The 19,956-nt window shown below is 49.4% G+C and overlaps 1 protein-coding gene across 10 annotated transcripts in view; it reads left to right on the forward strand.

Moving 5' to 3' along the window:
- SLC8A3 (solute carrier family 8 member A3) overlaps window positions 1-15,660 on the forward strand; it is a 97,041-nt gene extending 81,381 nt beyond the window's left edge. For 6 of the 10 annotated variants that reach the window (XM_072038833.1, XM_038179486.2, XM_038179489.2 and 3 more), the window contains 5 exons: window positions 4,438-4,455; window positions 11,306-11,430; window positions 11,903-12,002; window positions 12,563-12,838; window positions 12,999-15,660. In XM_072038833.1, the coding sequence (XP_071894934.1) occupies window positions 4,438-4,455; window positions 11,306-11,430; window positions 11,903-12,002; window positions 12,563-12,838; window positions 12,999-13,375 (896 nt within the window). In that variant the 3' untranslated portion in view covers window positions 13,376-15,660. The remainder of the gene's footprint in view (window positions 1-4,437; window positions 4,456-11,305; window positions 11,431-11,902; window positions 12,003-12,562; window positions 12,839-12,998) is intronic. The other 4 variants (XM_038179487.2, XM_038179488.2, XM_038179492.2 and 1 more) reach the window with 1 other exon arrangement.
- The last annotated feature ends 4,296 nt before the right edge of the window (window positions 15,661-19,956 follow it).

Here is a 19,956-nt window from a genome sequence, read left to right on the forward strand (position 1 = left end):
AATCCAGCCTGTTTTTACTTTCTTCACACATTAGCTTTCACACTTTGTCCACAGCCCTGGATTACAGGAGCTAAACTGGCTTTGCTTTCCCTAGAAAAAGCCAGCCTTCTGCTTATATTGTGGTTAACCTTAGGGTTGATAAAGCTCCAGTGGCAAGTGAGGCTACATTGGAAGATTTCACTCGATAGCAGATAATGGTGAAAATAGCATCTGGAAAATTACCTTTCATGAGGGTAATTGGGAATCTGCTCATGAGAATCCAGCTAGTGGCACAACGATAGAAGATTCAGCCCCAGGGATGGTGCCTGAACACTGACTGCAGAGCATTGCACTCTGTAAAAGGGACAGACATCCTTCATGCAAAATTTTGCTTCCGAAACCATGATATGACTACAAGATATGACTTCTCTGGAAGTGGGAGCACAGGTGGCTGGTGAGCACTATTAAACAGATGGCTGGCATGACCTGGCTTGGGAAGATTTTGTCTGAAATCCCCTCAAGCCTCGCAGCACTGAGTGAAGTGGTGTGGACGAATCTCCTGACGCATCTCCATTTAATTGAGTGTCAACACACCATACAGGAAAGCTTCATGGCTCAGAGGATGGATGTGGCTGGAAGTCAGAGTTAAGGATTAAACTGCAAAGAAAGATGGGCTCCTCATTTGCATTGATCCAATTGAGTTATCTGTTTCAAAATATTGGTGATGATGTAACTGGGTACAAAGGTCCATGCCTGGATAGGATAAGCCTCATCGACGTGTGAGAACGTGCACTGCAGTTTGCTGAGGTGTGAGCAGAGTCTTCTTCCATCAGCTGCTATGGGAATAGCAGAAAAATGCTAGATTTCTGCTGCCTTTTTCTCTGAGGGTTTAATATTTTGCTTGCAGCTCTGTGATTAAGCTGAATGCTGCTAATTCTCCTAATGGACAGAAAGGATCAGGGTCTGTTTCTTGGAGTCTTTGCCATTGACTTCAATAATAACAGGATTCAGGCTAAAGCTGGAAAAGCTCCACCTTGCTTATCTTATGAAAAATACATGTTCGTAGCTCTTCATAGTCCTTTAGGGAAACAGTTCACTCACCTCAGCGCTATCTGGAGCCAGAGCAATGCTCTCACCTTTCCTCTTGCTGCCTTGTGCCTGTGCTGTGTGTAACGGGGGCTCCCCTCAAAATCCACAGCCACCCTCATGTCTGTTCACTCTGTAAGTAGCGGGTGTTTAACCACCTGTGAGGATCCTCTCATCCACACAGTGCCTTCCTGTCTTAGGTACATTGATTAGAGAAGATTTATGTTAATCAGGAGCAAGGCTAGAATAAATCATGCAATGTGGTCAAACCTCTCTGTGAGGTACAAACAGCAGAAAAAAGGTATTGATTGTTTAGAAAACATCTGTGGCAGACACCTAGCACACCCAGTTGCTGTAGATTACAGGATTGTCCTGTTTCTGGTCTGCTCCCAGCCCAAGCTCGTTCCTCTTGTTTTTAGTCCTTCTTGTTCTTTGTGCTTAGTGGAATTGAGGCAGGAGAGAACGCAGTCCCTGATCTGTGAACCACACCAATATGCCTGTCACAGCAGAATTTGACCCCTAAGTACATTGGCTTATTAGCAGCTAAGTTCAGGTCTAAATTCTTTGGTCCCAGCCCACTTGCTTCTGGAGCAAGCCATGTCAGCTCATTCAGGGGTTCACACCAGTAGAGGGGTTCCTGCAGAGCAGCAACTACAGAGACTGGGCTCAAAGAGGAAACGTGAAGCATTGCATCCATCAGCACTACGAGCTTGAGTGGTTTTACCCATGTATCACTCCTCCATGCTTGCTCACTTCAGCATATGCCTGCCATTCTCTTTGTGTTTTGAAGGCAAGGCTTTGAGTCTCCCGAGAATCCAGGGAAAAGCATGGTTAGAGCCTGCCAGGCACGGGTATTCGTCTGTACTCCTGCTGTGCAAGGTTTGGGTGCGGGGTACTTGGCACTGCGACTTTGAATTTGGCTACTGAACTGATTTTAGCAGCTGCCTATAAGAATGTGCTGGCCAACCCTCTGAGGCTACCTGAGATGCCAATAGCAAGTGCCGAGGTGGCCTGGTTGGGGCCTGGGGAGTGACACAGCAAGGATGAAGAAGGAGGAGAGGTGTATGAGGACAGAGCAGGGCAGCAGAGGGAGGTTTGTAGGATGGGAAGAGCACAGGGGCTGTCAGGGGAGCTGGTGCAGGTGCAGCATCCCCAGATGGACTGTCAGGAAATGTTACAGGTCAGGACTAAGGGCACATTAGCAGATGCGTGTGCAGGAAGGAAGCTTTAGTCCGTGAAATCATTTTCTTGCTTGCATGCACAGCATTCACTCAGAAATATAAAGATAAAATAATCCCTTGCCTTTCTGCATGCTATATTCTTGATGTTTCATTCATAGCTTTATAGGCTTCTTCAAATATTCATGTATCATATCATAAGTGAAAGGGAGAAAAATACTTCTTTTGCAGGCTCAAAAGCAAATGGGAAAAAAATAAACTCAAATCCCAGAGCACTAGAATAACATTTTTAAAAAACATGAGGAATCAATGTCTTTTTTTTTAATAACCACAGTAGCTTAGGGGCCCAGTAATATTTCATTATATTAAATCTGAACACTGAGTTGACCCATTGTATTAATGCTTGCAATTGCAAAAGGCAAAGTAAATTTTCCCCTATTGTCTGGAGAATCAGAAGACCGTGGAAGAGGAAGGAGGCCACAGCAGGACAGAGCTACGAGGAGCCTCCAGATTCACACTGTGACAGGCCTGTTGGAGACTTGCAGACAAAGTCCCATGGAGGACAGGAGACTGTGCGGTCAGAGCAAATACCCCACTGCTTCCCGTGGCTCTGTGGTACTGTACTTGCTGCAGAGCATATTCACAAGTGGTTCCTCCAGAGGTTTTTGACTCTGGAAAGGAACTGTCTCTGAAAAACGAGGGATGCTCAGCAAGGAGCCTCCTCATCTCCACTTGCTGCCAGGCTCCGTAGTGACTCTGGGCTGATGTGCAGGGCACTGGTGCTTTCCTGGTAGTGCCGAACCACACAGCTGGTCCTGCCCGCTCTGCTGCCTCTTTGCAGCCTGCAGGGAAGGGTTTCCAACGGCGCACAGGAGTGCCTGAGAGCCAGGGCACAGCATCACTTTCCTGGCTCTGCCGCTGATGTGCTGTGCGACCTTTGACGAATTGCTTAGGAAATCACTTTCCAACCAGAGTAGATAAAATTAGGTACCTCCGTGTAAAAGTGCCTGCTTCTCAGAGGCCTGAGCCGGCAAGCCTGGGTAAATTAGCGCTTTTGGATTCCTGCCCACTTCTGAGTTTGCAAAATGTTCCCTTTAGCCTCTCTTTGCTGGTTTCACCATCTGTCAAATGGGGATGTTAATACTGACTCAGTCTTTGTGCAGAGTTTTAAGCTTCTGAGACTAAAAGTGTGTGATAATAAGTGTTAGTAATTACAGTACTGTCATAGCATGCAACCCAGTCTTCAGAGACCAGCTTGCTGTTTGAAGGACAGGTAGAAGTCAAAGCTAAGGCACAGTGCTCGCCCCTCTTGGAGAGGGTTCAGGTTATTTTGCTGTGTGATACCCCATACAGACTGAAGGGTAGTTACTTGGGAACTTGGGCGTAGGCTGTGGCATTTTAGGGGGATGCCTAGGAGGGACCCAGCAGGACGTTTCTTTGGGACAACCGTGGAAATGAAGGCAGGGGAGCCAGCATATGGAAAGTCAGGGTAGGTTTGTCCCTCACAGGGACCTCCATGCCGCTTTCTTCCCACCTCCATCCTCGCGGGACCATGTGGTGACATGTGCCAGGAGGCAGCTGCACCCCCGTGCAGCTCTGTCAGGCAGGCTGGGAGCGAGGAGAGCCAGGAAGACCCCACGCTGTGATGCTTTGAGCCTGCCTGTGCCCCTCTTAGCACCTGTGAGGCACAGGAGAGGCCAGGGACACCAGGGCATCCGTGGGGACGATGCACAGCCACCTTACCCCTTCCCTCACACTGGCCCTGAGGCCAGCACCCATTTTATCAACACCTCCCCTAGCTGAGGCTCTCAGCAAGCTGCAGTTTGGGTCATGTCAGGCCCCGATGGCAAGCGTGACTGTCCCCCCACTTCTTTCCCTTCCCCTCCCTGCTACTGCCCACCTGCATCCCATCCTCCTGCCTTTGCTTGGGGGGTTGAGGGGTGATTTTTGGGAGCCAGAGCACTGATGCGGTGCTCGCCAGCATCATCTCCATCTCGCTGCCGCGGGGTCTGCTCCCCAGCCTGTGCCTGGCATGCGGCCCTGGGGAGCTCGCACACCGCACTGAGCCATGGCCATTGCTCACTGAACGTTGTCCTCTGCTAAGCAGCTTCTGCTTTTTCCGGCGGGATATTAACTTTCTCCCTGTTTTCTTCTTTCTCCCTTTCTGTCTTGTGTCGTTCTTCTCTCCGCACAGCTCTGCTGCTCACCCAAGGTAAGACTGCTTTTTCTCTTTTTCTCTTCCTTCTCTGCCTCTGTTCTCATCTTCTTCAGTCAGCCTCTTCTGTTGGCATTTGTTGTGTGCGGGGATCCCTCCAGCTCCAGGTGCTCCCTCCAGAACGATGTGTCAAGACCATGGCAGTGGTTGATGTCTGGGAGCCTTTCCCCAATTCCAGAAATTTCCCTGCAGTTTTGGGAAATGTCCCAACCAGGTTGGAAGGCAGACCCTGCAGGTCTGGCCCTGACTCTGCCCTCTCTTTGGGCAGCCTGGGGAGTTGGTCCTCCCAATGCACCCAGCTTTTCCTGCGGTTGTGGAGCTCCTTGGCTGGGGCAGGCACCTGGGGGGGCACCCAGCACCAGCAGCACCTCTAGGATGTGATGCGCATCAGCACCGCTCCCCTCCACCCCAGCTCCAGCTCTGTGCTCCTCGCCTCCTATCACAGCAGGATTTTACATTTATTAGTACTGAATCCCACCTCTCTGCCTGAAATCCCCACCATGCCGGTCTCTCTTGGCATCCTGTATTTTTCTCACTCTTTCAATTCCAGGTATGATTACAGCTGAATTTGCACTAAAGGAACATTTGTCAACAGGCATGCAGGGTGCAGGGAGGAGCTGTCAGGTTTGCATGCAGACTTGGAAAAACAACCCCCCCAGATTTAGAAGCTGTGCGTAACACCTGAGCTGTGCAAACCAAGGGAGCAGTGTCTCTGCAGTGCAAGCTTCTGTCTCTGAGACTTTCAGGAGGATGCCAAGGCTGCTGTGCAGGGGATGGCCCGAGCCCACAGGAGATGAGGCTAATTAGGAAATTGCTAGTGGCAGACAGAAGTCCCCAGCTCCCCAAATATCAGCTTAGGGTGTTATGGAAACCTCCTCCGAGCAGTTTGGATGGCTTCCTTTGTTACTTCTTCAGGTCCAGGAGGACTGGAAATAAGTTGAGCACGGCCTCCTTCACAGTAATTTCATTGCTTTAATTCAGTAGCTGCCTAATTTGATCAGAACCTCAGGAACCAAATAATCTGTATTAAAATAATATAACTTTCTCCCGCTGTTGTGATCCGGCCTGATTGCTTTTGGCAGCTGTTGCCGGATGACGTGGTCGCCAGCTAAGGAAAGTTGCTCTCCAGCAACAGAGAAAAGCTTCCTCTCTGGCCATGACGGGGGGAGGTCTCTGGGGTGCCAGCCCCCCGCCACCCTCCTTGCTGGGATGCCCGGGGTGCCCGTGGGGTGCACGGCAGGCACTCGGCTGGGATCTGGGCTCAGCCGCCACGCACGCTGGGGTGTCACTCAGCAGCCATCACGCCTAATAAGCGGGGAGAGAAGTGACGTTCTCATTTAGTTCGTGTCACGTTAGATTTAGGTTACATGGAAGCGCAGGAATCTTTGTGAAAAGGGCTTGGTTGAGCGTTTCGCTGCAATCTGTCCGTCCTCTCCCTCCTGGAGCATCTTCCATGCCCCTCTGCCGCTGCCTGGCCCTCCTGTGCACTGATGGAAGGCTGCAAACCTTCCGAAAGCTTTGCTTCACAAAATGCCCGGTGCCAGCTGTGGGGGCTGCAGAGAACTGGAGCGGTTCAGGGTGGCTGTGGGGTGGCTGGAGGGTCACACCTGGTAGTTTTTTACCTTCTCTGAAGCATAACCTTTTGTGTTGGCACCGGCACTGACCCCCCTCTGTACTCTTTATATGGGGAAATATTTGATACCAGTTGTCCCTAGTAATTGGGCTCAGGATGTTCAGATCCTTAAAGGTATGAGGAATTATGAAAACATTAGCTACATACATGCCCTCACTTCAGCATATTCAGCCAAATCAAGGGAAATATTTATAAATATGTTTCTTCGTGCCTTGAAACTCATGAGCCCCCTCTCCGTATGTGTAGCTACGTGGCTGATGTCCACTTTGCAGTGGGAAGGCTGGGGAGCAGAGCTGTCGGGGACGGTCACATCAACATCGATCTTAGAGCAGAGCCAGCAGTGAAATAACGCACGGCTCCCTGTCCTGTGGTTTAGCCGCGTGTTAGCCCTCCTCTCGTGGATGCACAGTTTCTCAGTTAGCATTAAGGACACTAGGGCATGTGTACTGGGTGCATCATGCCTCAGAAATAGCTTTCAGGGCTAAGTAAGCAGATTCCTCCCATTTTTAGAAAGCGGCACAGGCTGTGTGTGTGTGTGTGTGTTTCTTTAAAGGGCACATCAATATGCTAACCTCCAAAGCCAGCATGTCGTTTAGCCAGCAGTCTTCCCCAGTTGTGACTGACGGATTGACAGCCCTCTGGAGAGAGGAGCTCATTCATGCTCAGTGTTTACTTTGTTTAGCTGGGATTATATTTTATTGAGCCACAACAAAAATCCCATTTTAATTGTCGTTTTAATTTCTTCCTAGCAGCGCAGTCCCCAGAAGGGGTGACCTTCATGCAGATCCATGCCCACTCCAGAAACGGATGGATACGAGATAGCTCGAGGGGTGCGAAATGGCCTTCAGAGAAGTCTTTCATGAATACATTGCTGGTTTTAATCCAATTTATTCAGCAAGTGACAGGGAATACAAACCAGCCCACAGCTGCTTGGTAGTCTTGCAGCATTTCCTAGGTGATAGGGATCTACCTCTCTAGCAGTGTTACGGGGCCTTGCTGTTGCCTGCTTCAGCACAAAAGCCGTGGAAACGGGCTTTATCTACCTCTGATTTATGTTGTGTCCAGCGGGCCACAGGCAATGTCCAGCTCCCAGGCCCCTGAAGGGAGTTGAGCAAGCAAGCATGCAGGTAGTACCTGCCAGGGGCAGTGCATGGCATGGAAACTGCTCTGCTTTCCCCTTTCCTCAGGGAGAAATAACAGCAAGTGGGGATCTGTTTACAGCATTTTCAGCCCAAGAAACTGCTTGTCACGTGGAGATATGAAAGCACTTTGCAGATAACTGCAGATGAAGTCCCAGGGTGTCCCTGCAGGAGCACATCATTCTCATGCGGGTGAGCAAGCCGAGGAGTGAGCACGGCAGGGACATGCCCAAGGCAAGGGCTGGGACCATGACCAGGAGCTGCTGGCCCCCCATCTGCCCCACCTTAGTGCTGAACTGACTCTGAATGGGGCAGAACAACTGGGAGCATGAAGGAATTTAACCAAAAACCTTCTTTCACTTCCCACTGGGAAGCGTTGGGTATGAGCTGTGGCCATTGCTACAGGATGGGCAAACGTGGGCTGCATTGTCCTTCCTGCCCTTGCCTTACCAGCCTTGCTGCTCTCCACTGCTGGTAGCATCTCCTGATGAGCATCCTAGCACGAGGAGCAGGTACCTGCATGCGACACCTGGTGCACAAGCCCCAGCTGGCATCGCCTGAGCAGCCTGCACATCTCCTGTAGCCTGGGCGGGCTGTTATCACCTGATGGTCACACAGACCTGCAATCCAGTGCAGGCAGGGTTTAGGAGGCCCCACCACCCCCACCTTCCCCAGGGAGGAGGTGATGGCAGCCCAGGAGGCCCTGGTGAACTCCTGTTCCTGCTGGGCATACCCAGACCTCGTCAGGTTTAACTGGGGTTGACAGCTGGGAGTCCTGGGTGCAATCCGCATTGAAGAGCAGGTGCTGGTGCTGATACAAACAGAACTCATGCTAGTTAATAATTAAGCTGCAGTTTGGCAGTGCTTACCTTGGCAGACTTGACCTTCCAAAATTAAGCCTGTCTCTCCCATCCACCCTCCTTCTGTGCCTTCTTTGTCCCATCCCTTGGTGGTCTCTACAGGCTGGCACCCCTGGGCGATGTGTGACACACCTCACCTGTCCCTGCTTCCTGGAGGAGCCCTCACAACCCCCTCTCCACACTTGTTTCCTTGGGAGGAAGGGCATGCCCTGTGTTTTTGGCAAAGGCAGCAGCCTCCTGCAGTGCTGCTGGGTAAGAGCCACCCCTGAAAGGCAGGAGCATCCATCTAAATATCAAATCAATGAGGAATCAGGTCCCTGTTGCCCTGGGTGAGTGTACTGGCCACTAGATGTTTGTACAAGACAGGTTTGTGAGCTCTCCTCTAGCACATCAGACCTTTTGGGAGTTTTTAGTCTGCTAGTATGGCTGCAACCATGAGGCAAGGGCCTTGGGACCTCGCTGTCCCCTTCCCTGAGGTGTGCTCTGCTGCTGGGATGTTTTAACAGTTTATTCCCTTTTAGCAGCTGGGTCTCTGCACATGGGGCTCAACTCAGTCCTCAGCATCCCATGGGAACAGACAGACTCCACAGGTTCAGGTTGTATCTCCCATTAGGGTAAAAAGACATGGGTTAAACATTTTCAAAATCATCTTTGAAGTTTGTTAGGTTTCTGTACTTAGCGTAACAGGTTGCACATTTGCAAGTATTTCCACTTTTTAATGAGTCATGCAGGAATCACCTCCTTTTTACATTATTCGTAAGCTTCCTCTTTTAACGTTTCTGTGAGCTACCCAGTTGGACATGCTGCCTATACCTGTTCCCTGCTGTTTGCTTGCACCAAGCATTTGAAAGGCTCAGCTTTGGAGCAGTATTCAATTAACTGCCCCCACAGGAGATCTTGACGTGCCTTCTTGGGCGACCATGCCTCCTCTCTGTGCCCTGGTTTGCAGTATTCACCACAGAGAAGCTGTGTGGTGACAGCAGAGCCTCCATTACTCAGGTCTCCTGGACATGCTGTCAGCAGGCCGCAGGTCCATCGCTGGTCAGCTCATTGCTTCGCCTGAAGTGTCCTCAGGCTTGAAGGTGCCTCTGGTGGCACTTCTGCTGACAAGGCATCCTCTGAATAGTGCACATCCCACAGCCCTTCGGTGCTGTGGTGGGCACCGACACCTTTATTTCTAATTTCTAGATGGTCTCCCTGCAGTGCCTGCACCAAGCGCTTGCACTGTGCCCAGCCCAGGGATCACCAAAGCTCTCTGTCCACTGCTGGACATGGACCTGTCCATTCACTGTCTTCTAAGAGCTGCCTGGCAAGCACTTGCCATTTTCATCAAATCAGTAGGTGATCTGCCAGTGGCTTATGTAGGCAACAAAGCCACCTACCATCAGCTGAAGTCCTGCCACCAGCCACGGACACACGCAGCCCCACAGCCCGGGGCCTGGCATGCAGTCAGAAGAGAGCGGGCAGGTCCTCCTCAGAGGAGGATTTCACATCTTCTGGCACAGCCACATCAAACAGCATGAGCAAGGTGACAGGTTCTGAGATAAATCCATGTTTGATGCTGCTCCCTACAGGGAAGAGAGCATATTCTGCAGTGCGGGCACTTAGAGACATGTCTGAAGATGGCTAATATTTGCATGAGACTCCGTGTTGTTTTACCGGGTCAAAGGCTTTTGTCCAATCAGTTGAAGTGGGGACTGAGACTTTGCTGTAGTGCTTCTCCTGTGATTGTTAAGCTGGGGAAATTCAGTCTGAGATTCCCAGTTTTCAGGCAGCTCTGACTGACTTTCTGTGCTGTGCGACTGCAGCTGGTGGGCAGTAGCCCAAGGGGCCATGCTGGCAGCTGCGACCCGTAGTTTTTCAGATGAAGGTACTTCCCGGGGACGGCTGTAGTGAGCCAGATTGTCACCAAATCTGGGCTTTGCAGCCCTGCTGGGGTGGCTGCTGTGCTCCTTCCTCAGAGCAGTGTCAGCAGACACCAGCACATGCTGGGCTCTCTGCCATGCTGGGCCCTGCAGAGCTGGGGGTACCTCCTTCCTGAGCTGCAGGCTGTGGTGGGGCTCAGGTGGGGTAAGACAAGGACGTGCCGTGGCAACTGATGTTAAATGCTTAAGTGAATATAAGTAGTTGGAGTTTTTTCCTCAGCGATCATCAGTCCATGCCTCCAAACGTAACTTTTTGTCCAGGTTCACCTCCATCTCAGCCACCTCCTTCCCTCTGTGGCTGCTTGGCCTTCTCCTGCAGTCACCCTCTGCCATCCTGCCTTGCTCCAGCTGCTCTGCTCCTCTGTCTCTGTCAGGATTCGTAAACTTTTGGGGATTCTCAAATCTGCTGTAGGTGGTGGTAGGCAGTGATGTTTTTGATGTACTTCATTGATTTCAAATGATGGATGTAGTTGTTTCTGCCTCTGTGATGGGATATAGTAATGCCACCTGACATAGGAGTTCTTATATATTTTATAAACTCTGCAAGTCCTGCAAGGCTTACAGTGTCTGCAATCAATCTAGCAGGGCTGATGAAGAGAAGGCAGAGTTTATAACTAGATTCCACTGGGAGGTTATAATTTGTTCTGTCTGATTTTTGGTGAGATCTGCTTGACTCCACATGGGATTAATCATATCTGAGGCATTACCTGGGGTGTTTGTAAACTCTACAGGAAGCCTCGGGCAACATCTGGCCCACTGCTCAGGCAGAACGAGATGCTGTTCTGTTGTGGTGCCTCTCAGGTTGTGACTGTGTGTCTCTCTGAGGGTTAGCTCGAGCACTGAGCAGCACAGAGTGCCAACAGTGATTTTCTAATCAGAGGGGAATAAAAAGCTGCTCTCTCTTCTTCGTTCAAGCCAGGAAGCATGCCAGGATGTTGAAATTGTCTTAAAGGCTGCATGTGCCAAATGGCAGGGTGCGTGGTACCTCACTCTCACCAAAAGTGTAGCAGAGGTGATGGGAGGGCATATGTCATCCAAGAGCACCAATGCAGGCTGAGGAAATGTGTGTGTTTTTAAAAATAAGACCAAGATAGATATGTTCTCAGTGACTAACTGATACACAGAAATCTTGGGCCTTTATTTCTGTGGCCCAGCACCCCACACTGTCCCCCCAAGTCCTTGTGTGAGCTCAGCGAGCTGCACAGGGGCTGCAGAAGGCCCCAAGCCCCTACAGTGTCCTGGTGCCTGAGGGCCACTGGCTGCAGCTTAGTGTTGACCTTGCTTTTGCAGAGGTGGCTGAGAGGAAGCTGACGGTCGAAGAGGAGGAAGCCAAAAGGATTGCGGAGATGGGCAAACCAATCCTTGGTGAACATCCCAAACTAGAAGTCATCATTGAGGAGTCCTATGAGTTCAAGGTCAGTGGTTGGCCCAGGGGGTCTTCCAGGAGGGTAGAGCTCTGTGGCAGGGAAGAGCAGCGCTGAAGAGCAGGACTGAGGAGGCAGAGGGTGGCCACATGTACAGGGAAAAGGCTGCTGGAAGAGGAAAAGGAGTGTGCAATGCAATGGAGTGGATGTAGCTGCTGGTAGGCAGGGGTGAAGGGAGGAAGACATAGGGAGCACAAGCATACGCCAGCATGCAGGAGAGTGCAGGAGCAAAGATGTCCTTAGTGAGGCAGGGGTGAGGGAAGAAGCTTTGTTTGGAGTAACGGGTGGCAAACAAGCAGACTCTGGTGAAGTATGGGTCATGTGTGGGAGAGGTATGGGTGGGCCCAGCTCCAGGCATGGAGCTGGCTGGTAAGATAGTGCCTGTTGCACCTCCGTAGTTTGGGAAGGGACCTTGCCCACAAGCTGGTGGTTCAATTGTTGTGCATCTTTATTCCCACAACAGAGCACCGTGGACAAGCTGATTAAGAAGACAAACCTGGCTTTGGTTGTAGGGACACATTCCTGGAGGGACCAGTTTATGGAGGCCATTACCGTCAGTGCAGGTGAGGGGGAGATCAACAAACCCACGCCAGCATCCCCAGCTTGGGACGAGCTGTGTCTGGGCTCAGCAGACAGCATCTGCCTCATCAGGGATGCCCGGCTGTTGGGTGTGTGGTGTTCTCTCACCAGCAGCCAGAAGGGCTTCCTTAGAAGTGAAAGAAGAGAAGCAGGGTATTCACTTTACTTCCCTCTAGCAACTAAGAGAAACTGCTCCTGTGGAAACATCCTTGGAGCAATGTTTTTTCCCAGGACAGCTTCCTTCTTCCTCCATTTCTCCCTTTCCCGTGCTATCTGCCCCATACTCTCTACTTTCTGTTTCCTTAATTTATTTCCATCATCCTGTATCCACACAAAGACCAGCAGTGCTTCCAGCCTCTGGCTGATCTGCCCCATGAGGCTAAGGAGGGACCCCTCCAAGGCACTGCTGCTGATACCCTCATGCAGATGTGAAGCTTCTTGCGGGGGCCGTGCTGGCAATCAACCCGTGCTCTGGAGCAGGGGTGGGTGGCCACGTAGATGCCCCATCGCATGAGGCAGACCTCTTCTTCCACATTGCTTGCAGCGGGTGATGAAGATGAGGATGAGTCGGGCGAGGAGCGCCTGCCATCCTGCTTCGACTACGTGATGCACTTCCTGACCGTCTTCTGGAAGGTGCTGTTTGCCTGTGTGCCCCCCACTGAGTACTGCAACGGCTGGGCCTGCTTCGTCGTCTCCATCCTCATCATTGGCATGCTCACGGCCGTCATTGGCGACCTCGCCTCCCACTTCGGCTGCACCATCGGCCTGAAGGACTCGGTGACCGCCGTCGTGTTCGTAGCCTTCGGCACCTCTGTACCAGGTGGGGAGGCTGTGGGGAGGGGCTGGGTGGTCCAGAGAGGGTCGGGATCCATGTCCCAGCTCAGGTGGCATGCCTGAGCCTCCATTGTCCCTCAGGCAGGGGGGTTGGCCATTTCTTCTGTTGGACCCCAGTGATTCCTCCTTCCCTCCTCACCCTGCAGACACGTTCGCCAGCAAAGCCGCAGCCATCCAGGACGTGTACGCCGACGCCTCCATCAGCAATGTCACGGGCAGCAACGCCGTCAACGTCTTCCTGGGCATCGGGCTGGCGTGGTCGGTGGCGGCCATCTACTGGGCGTCGCAGGGGCAGGAGTTCCAGGTGTCGGCCGGCACCCTGGCCTTCTCCGTCACCCTCTTCACCATCTTCGCCTTCATCTGCATCAGCGTCCTCCTCTACCGCCGGCGGCCCCACCTCGGGGGGGAGCTGGGCGGCCCCCGGGGCTGCAAACTGGCCACGACATTGCTCTTCGTCAGCCTGTGGCTGCTGTACATCCTCTTCGCCACCCTGGAGGCCTATTGCTACATCAAGGGGTTTTAGGCGGTGGGGGGACGGTGCCGCCGGGGGAGGGACCCCCTCCTCCGTTACCTCACGGGACACCGGCCCTCGAAGCACGGTTTCACCAGGAGGGACGGCTGTCAGTCCGCTGCCCGGACAGTCGGACAGCTGGGTGCCAGGATGGGCAAAACCCTCACAGAACGAAAACAAAACAAAACAAAAATCCACAAAAAAAAAAAACACCCTGAAAATGATACAAAAGAAAAAAAAAAAAGCGACAATGGCAAGTGTTTAAATAAAATAGAACAAAGTAAACCCAGCCACTGACCCCAGTCAATGAGGTTAAGAAGTTTCAGCCATCTCTAAGGGCCTCCTTTCCTGCAGGTTCTTGTTCCCGTTCTCCTGAGCACCCCTCCACCGTAAGGAGATGCTTTCTTGTTTTTACTGTTTGGGAATTGCAGAAGTCTGATCAGGAATTTGATTTTTTTTTTCTTTTGCTTATTGCTTTTTGGGTTGGGGGGGGCACATAGCTTGGTACTTTTTTTTTTCTTTTTTTACTACTCAAACAGAAAAAATGTTACAAGTTTAAGATCTAAAGCTTCAAGCTGCCGTCAGTGCTGGAATTGAACATGTATTTTTTGAAGCCACAAAAGACTGACACCGTCAAAGAACTTTTTCACTCTCACCCATTTCCTCCCCCACCTCCTTCCATTTATTTCTTTTTTAAGAGCATCACAAGACTGATATATTTTTAATACAAACACACACATACACGTACACACACACACACACACACACACAAACAAGTTCCGTGATGAAGGCTGGAGCATGTAGCATCTCAATCACCTGCCTGGGCTAAGAAAAAAAAAAAAAAGGAGGAAAAACAAACAACCAAACAACCCAACCCTCTAATATAATACGTATCATGTGTATTTTGACTATGGCATTTCTCTTTGTACAATTAACTTTGAGCTTGTTGTACTGCAGGGAGAGGAAATTATGTTCATTTACAAATGGTAAGGAAATAAACAGCTGCACAGAACTAGCCTGCCGGGGGGCCGGGGAGCCAGGGAGCTGGGGAAGCTGGCACAGGCTCCCTGATGATGGTGCAGTGGTCCTCCTCCTGGAGATGGGAGTGAGTCCCTGTGATAACGTGCTGCTCTGGCCTACCTGAGTGAGCAGGAAGCCTCTGCAGTGTCCCCAGAGCTTTCCTTCTAGGCTGAGTTAAATATGCAGGTTTGCAAGGAGGAGCAGGGTCCCTGTCCCCACCCGTCACCCCAGCAGTGACCATCCGGCTCCTGAGAATGCCACACCAAAACTACAGGGAAATAAAGGCAGGAGGACAACAGGGAAGCCCCAAAAGAGTGCTGGTATTGTCCCACATGGCCGGCCTGAGCTGTGTCACGGCTGCTGTTTCACTCGGCTGCCATCCCGATGCTCGCAGTGCCCGCGTCTCACGAGCAGCCGTCAGTCCGTGGAAAGGTACGGGCTTCAGACCTGCCGCCCGCCCCGGGAGTCCTGCGTCACCTCCAGCACATCCTCGGAAAACCAGACAGGCAAAAGGGCACCCTTTTCATTTGAAGTGCATTTCTTTTTAAAGGAACACAAACAAACAAAAACAAACAAGAGTATGTCATGAATTACATCAATGGCTGCAAATTGAAATGTTGGGTTGGTAATAAAATTAAATAAAACCTATACCTATATCTATATAAACAGTGCTATCTATAAATATATTTCTTAACTGAGAGTCCTGGAAGGGGATGTGAAAGCCTTGCTCTTTTTAAAGTGTTTCCAAGAGGAAGATTTTTTTTTTATTATTTTTTTTTTTCCTACAAAGAAACAGGTGCTGTAAAGGGAAGCATTTTCCTCATAAATTTCACTAGCACAAGCCAAACCCAGGCAGTCAGCACGTTAAAAGAGGAGCTGGCAAAGGGTCCATCCCTACCTCCTGGGGGGCTTTCTGCTGCCCCAAGAAGAGGCAGGGAGATGGTGTCTGTAGGTGAGGAACAACGCAATGGGAACAGCATTGTCAAGGACAAAGACAAGATGTAACATTAGCACAGGTGAATAGATGAGAGTGACGATGGTCCTTAAAACACAGATAAAATATTTATTTTCATACAAAATGTTTATCAAATATATCTCTATGTAAATGTGTATAAACCTAAGGCAGAGAATAAGGAGGATCCTACTTACAGGGACAGCAGGAGCTTTGCTTGCAGAAGCTCTCAGTGGGTGAAAGCCATGGGGTTTGAAGCTGACAAACACCCAGCCTTCCCACTCTCCCTTTGCCGTGGCTTTTAGGGAAGGGCACAAAAAAAGAAGGGCACGAAATCCTGAGGCCAGGTTCCAGCTGAGTTTGCCAATCTTTTCGGCCTCTGGCTGTGCCAGCAGCCACCAAGAGCAGCTTCTGCCAATGTCAGTCCCTGCTGCTGCTGCCACCCGGGCTGGGACCCCAGAGCACAGACTGTGACAAGGAAAGAAAAAGTTTTAAGCCACCAAAAACGATCTCTGGGCTTGGGGGTGTGTTCAAGGTGCAGCTCTCAAGGGGACTCTGTTATCATTGCTGTTTTTAATTTGGACATGTCAAGTCTGTTCAGTTCTTATTTCAACCATAGCAGTTCGCCCATTCCTGGCTAAAACCCGGGCACGGGGAGCTGCAGTGCTGTTATTCTGTTGCTTGTGCTGTATCGGTCGTGTGCTTTTCATCTGCTGCTTTCTTAGGCTCACTTTGTGGGGGGGTGCAGGGGGACGAGTGTCTGCAATTGCCAATTGCACGGTGACTTTGGTGCCCTCGATGCACTGTGGAGATCTGTGCCAAGCTGACAACTTCAGTGGAGCGTCTCTTTATTTTATTTTTCTTTTTTTTTACTTCATTAAAAAATATGCAAGCTAAAAAAAAACGTGGTGCCTTTGGGGATTTGTTTTTGCTGAGGCTTTTATGTTTTATTTTTGGGCTGTGTGCTTGCTTGTGCTGCATCTGGGCAGGTGCCTGGACGCGGGGTTGCTGTGCTGGGAGGGCCCGGCAGCTGCTTTGCAGGGGGTGCTTCTGCTGCTCCGTTTTCCTTGCCGCTGCTCCTTTCTCTGCTTCTCCTGGCAGCTTCCCATCGCAGCCTGCGATAAAACCCGCTCTCCTCTCTCAGCAGCCCTTTCTCCTTTGCCACATGCTTTTACCTTTCAGCTGCAGGGTGCTGGGGAATCAGGGGTGAGGGCACCTGGTGGTGCAATGCAGCAGGTGCTCATCACCTCCCTGCAGCTGGCCTGGGGGCTCTTCCCATGCTCCGTGTAGCATTCCCGGGATAACTCCTGGCACACTGGGATACACAATACACAGTTCAGAATGAAATGGCTATTAGAGATGTTGAGCAAAGGTTTTAAGCCAGGGAGGAGGGCGTTTATGGCTCTCGGATCGGGCTTTGTTACCTTTTCAGTAATTACTGTTTTGTTGGTGTCATCAGAGCTGTTCTGGACAAGCACAAATTAAACACAAAAATACCCTGTGATTCACGTTTCCTCCGCTCCCGCAGCTGTGGCTGCTGGATGGATTTGTAAGCCACTTGTCCCTGGTGTCGGAGGGGACCCCTCCCTCCCAAAGCAGTGACACTGCTTCACCTCACAGCAACAGCTGCAGGAGAAGCCTCCTACAAGACCTCCCCACTTGCCTTCCCCAGCAGATTTGCTTTGGGAAGGCGTTTTGGAGGCCACCCAGAGCTGCAGTATCTGGACACTGGTGAGATAAAGCGTAGGTAGCAAGGCCTTTGAGGAATCTTTCCTCCTTGGAGATCTTCAAAAGCCACTTGGATGTGGGCCTGTGCACCCTGCCCTGGGTGTTTTCGTATCGTTCACTGGGAATTGCCTTTTTTTAAGAGGGGTGGGAAGCTTTTTTGGGTTCATTCTGCTTGGGAATGGTCACAGCCATGACCTTGGTGTGAGAACCACCCGCACGAAGGGGAGCAGCAGTTGCTCAGCCCTGGCAACAAGCTGAAAAGCGCTTGTCACCAAGAATAAACATTGGAGTATTATATCAAGGGGAAAAATGTGTGACCATTCTCATTGTGTGCGTGTATGCCAGAGGCAGCCAGATTGTTAACAGCGGTGTTATTTGTGGCTTGCATCCATAGGGGGTGGGGATGACGGGCCTCCCAGTATTTAAATGAGCCAATTACAATATCTAGATAATTAGCACCATGAGTAAATGGCTCACCAAAAATTAACACCATGAGTAGATTTACCATTTACCCCCTTCCCCCTGGGTGAGTTCACCAGGTGTTCCTCCTGCACCTGCACCTAAGGATGCACTGATGTCCCTGAGTGCCATTGCTGTTTCCAGCTGCAGCTGTGGCTAAAGGAAAACTCACGACCTGCCTGCTAGTCGTTGCTGGGGGGTGCACTCAGAATTTGGGCCAATTTGAAGAATGCAATATAAAGTAACACAGATCTAGGAAGTTGAAAGTGGTATGACATCTAGGCGAATTAAAGAATAAACCATCCAAACAAGATTTTATTTTATTTTAGGGTCTACACTATGAAGTTATAGATACATTTTTGGGACGGTCTCTCTGGTGTCTCAGAAAACAGACCTAGGAAGTTAAATTTGGTCTGACATCTAAGTGGATTAAAGAATAAACCATCCAAACAAGATTTTATATTTTTTTAGGGTCTACATTGTGAAGCTGTAAATACATTCTTGGGATGATCTTTCTGGTGTCTTGGAAAATAGGCAACTTTACAGAAAAGCTGGTGCCATTTTGTACACCTTGGGTATATGGAAATATTGTGTGATAAAATCTCACCACAAAAGATCATGTGAAGCCCTCAGAAGGTCACCATGACACCTCCTTGGCAGTAAGGCATGCTGTAGAGACCACCTCCAACACCATCATTGATCATTAAGCTTTTAAAAATGTAGCAAAAGAAGTTCTATCGCCTTCTCTCCTTCAGTAGCATCTTGCACAGAAAGTAACTGTAAATGTTAAGAGTTTTCTTTTGCCCTGATCATTTTTTCCTTCTTGTTTTATTTACAGTGGCATGGAAAATCATCGATCACTATCACTATCATTGATCACTGTATAAGAGCATTTCATATATGAGAAAGCCCTTCAGCTTTTCCCCCTTCTCCTCTTTCATCTTCTGAGCAGTCTTTTCTGTTGGATTGCTGCCTGCTGGGTTCTCGTTTTGTGTTTGCACATTCACTCCAGCATCCTCACAGCAGGTCACTGCACGCTTATCTGCCGAAACTCATCCTGTTGACTTGGACCGTTCCTTCAATTTATCAAGCATTCTGGTCCTACCCTTCATGGGTAGCTCCCAACCCCTCCCAGTTGCCTGCTACCAGGAAATTTTATATCAAAGCAATTTCCTAAAGCTGCTGACAAAAATACTGACTAGACCTGGACTGTGGATGGGCACTGAAAAGACTTCCCTAGGAAGCTCTCTGACTTTGACTCTGAACTCAGTGCATCGTGAGCCTAAATAGGTTGCATTTCCTCAGCTCGTTTATGAGGATGTCTTCTGGGACAGTGCCAGAAGCCTTACCAAAGTCAAGACACATCACATCTACTGCTAACCCCCCAGCCATGAGGCCAGTTATCCTGTCAAAGGATGGAATTAAATGGGTTTGATGTGATTTGTCCTCAGCAAAACATCAACAAATCCATTCCAGCCATTTTTTACAAATTTGTGCATACATCTAGGTGATTAGAGAATAATTGTTCAGTACCTCATTCACACACACACACAGAATCACACACAGAATTTCTAGGTTGGAAGAGACCTCAAGATCATCGAGTCCAACCTCTAACCTAACACTAACAGTCCCCACTAAACCATATCCCTAAGCTCTCTTACAGGTTTTCACTTAGTGACACCATTAGGACATCAGATCTATAATTCCCTAGGTTTTTCTTCATCTCTCAGTTAGGTGACATTGCTTTGTCATCTTTAAGTCCTCTGGGATCTCACCTGTATTCTACAATGCCCCAAAACCTATCCTACACGAGCCAGAAATACTTGGGCCAGTGCTTGTATTCTCCAGAAGGAACTTCATCAGGTCCTGCTGACATTTTCCTCAGTGATCAAACACCATTTGCATTGCTCTCACATTGCTTTTTCTCCTGCTTATTCAGGGACTGGTGGGTGGGGGGACATGCATTGTGTGACCTTTTCATTTAAATAAAATTAATTCTGCTAAGTATAGGGTCACAATACATTATTTTATTTTATTATTTTATTTTATTTTATTTTATTTTATTTTATTTTATTTTATTTTATTTTATTTTATTTTATTTTATTTTATTTTATTTATTTTATTTTATTTTATTTTATTTTATTTTATTTTATTTTATTTTATTTTATTTTATTATTTTATTATTTATTTTATTTTTTAACAATGACAGGCTTTAAAGGCTCTGCCTGTCCTTATATTACTGGTTCGCATCACCTTCCATATTAAAACAAACTTTGCCTTCTCCCTTCACATCTTTTAGATCACATGCTAGTTACGGGTATTTTTAGGCCTCAGCCTTTTTTATCTTATACCTGCCCTCTCATGCTAGTCCTCTATTTGAAGTCTTAGGTAAGCACCCTTCTGCTTAGGTTTCTTTTCATACTTCAGGATGTTA

The sequence above is a fragment of the Anas platyrhynchos genome, chromosome 5 (genome assembly GCF_047663525.1).
Source record: "Anas platyrhynchos isolate ZD024472 breed Pekin duck chromosome 5, IASCAAS_PekinDuck_T2T, whole genome shotgun sequence".
NCBI lineage: Eukaryota > Metazoa > Chordata > Aves > Anseriformes > Anatidae > Anas > Anas platyrhynchos.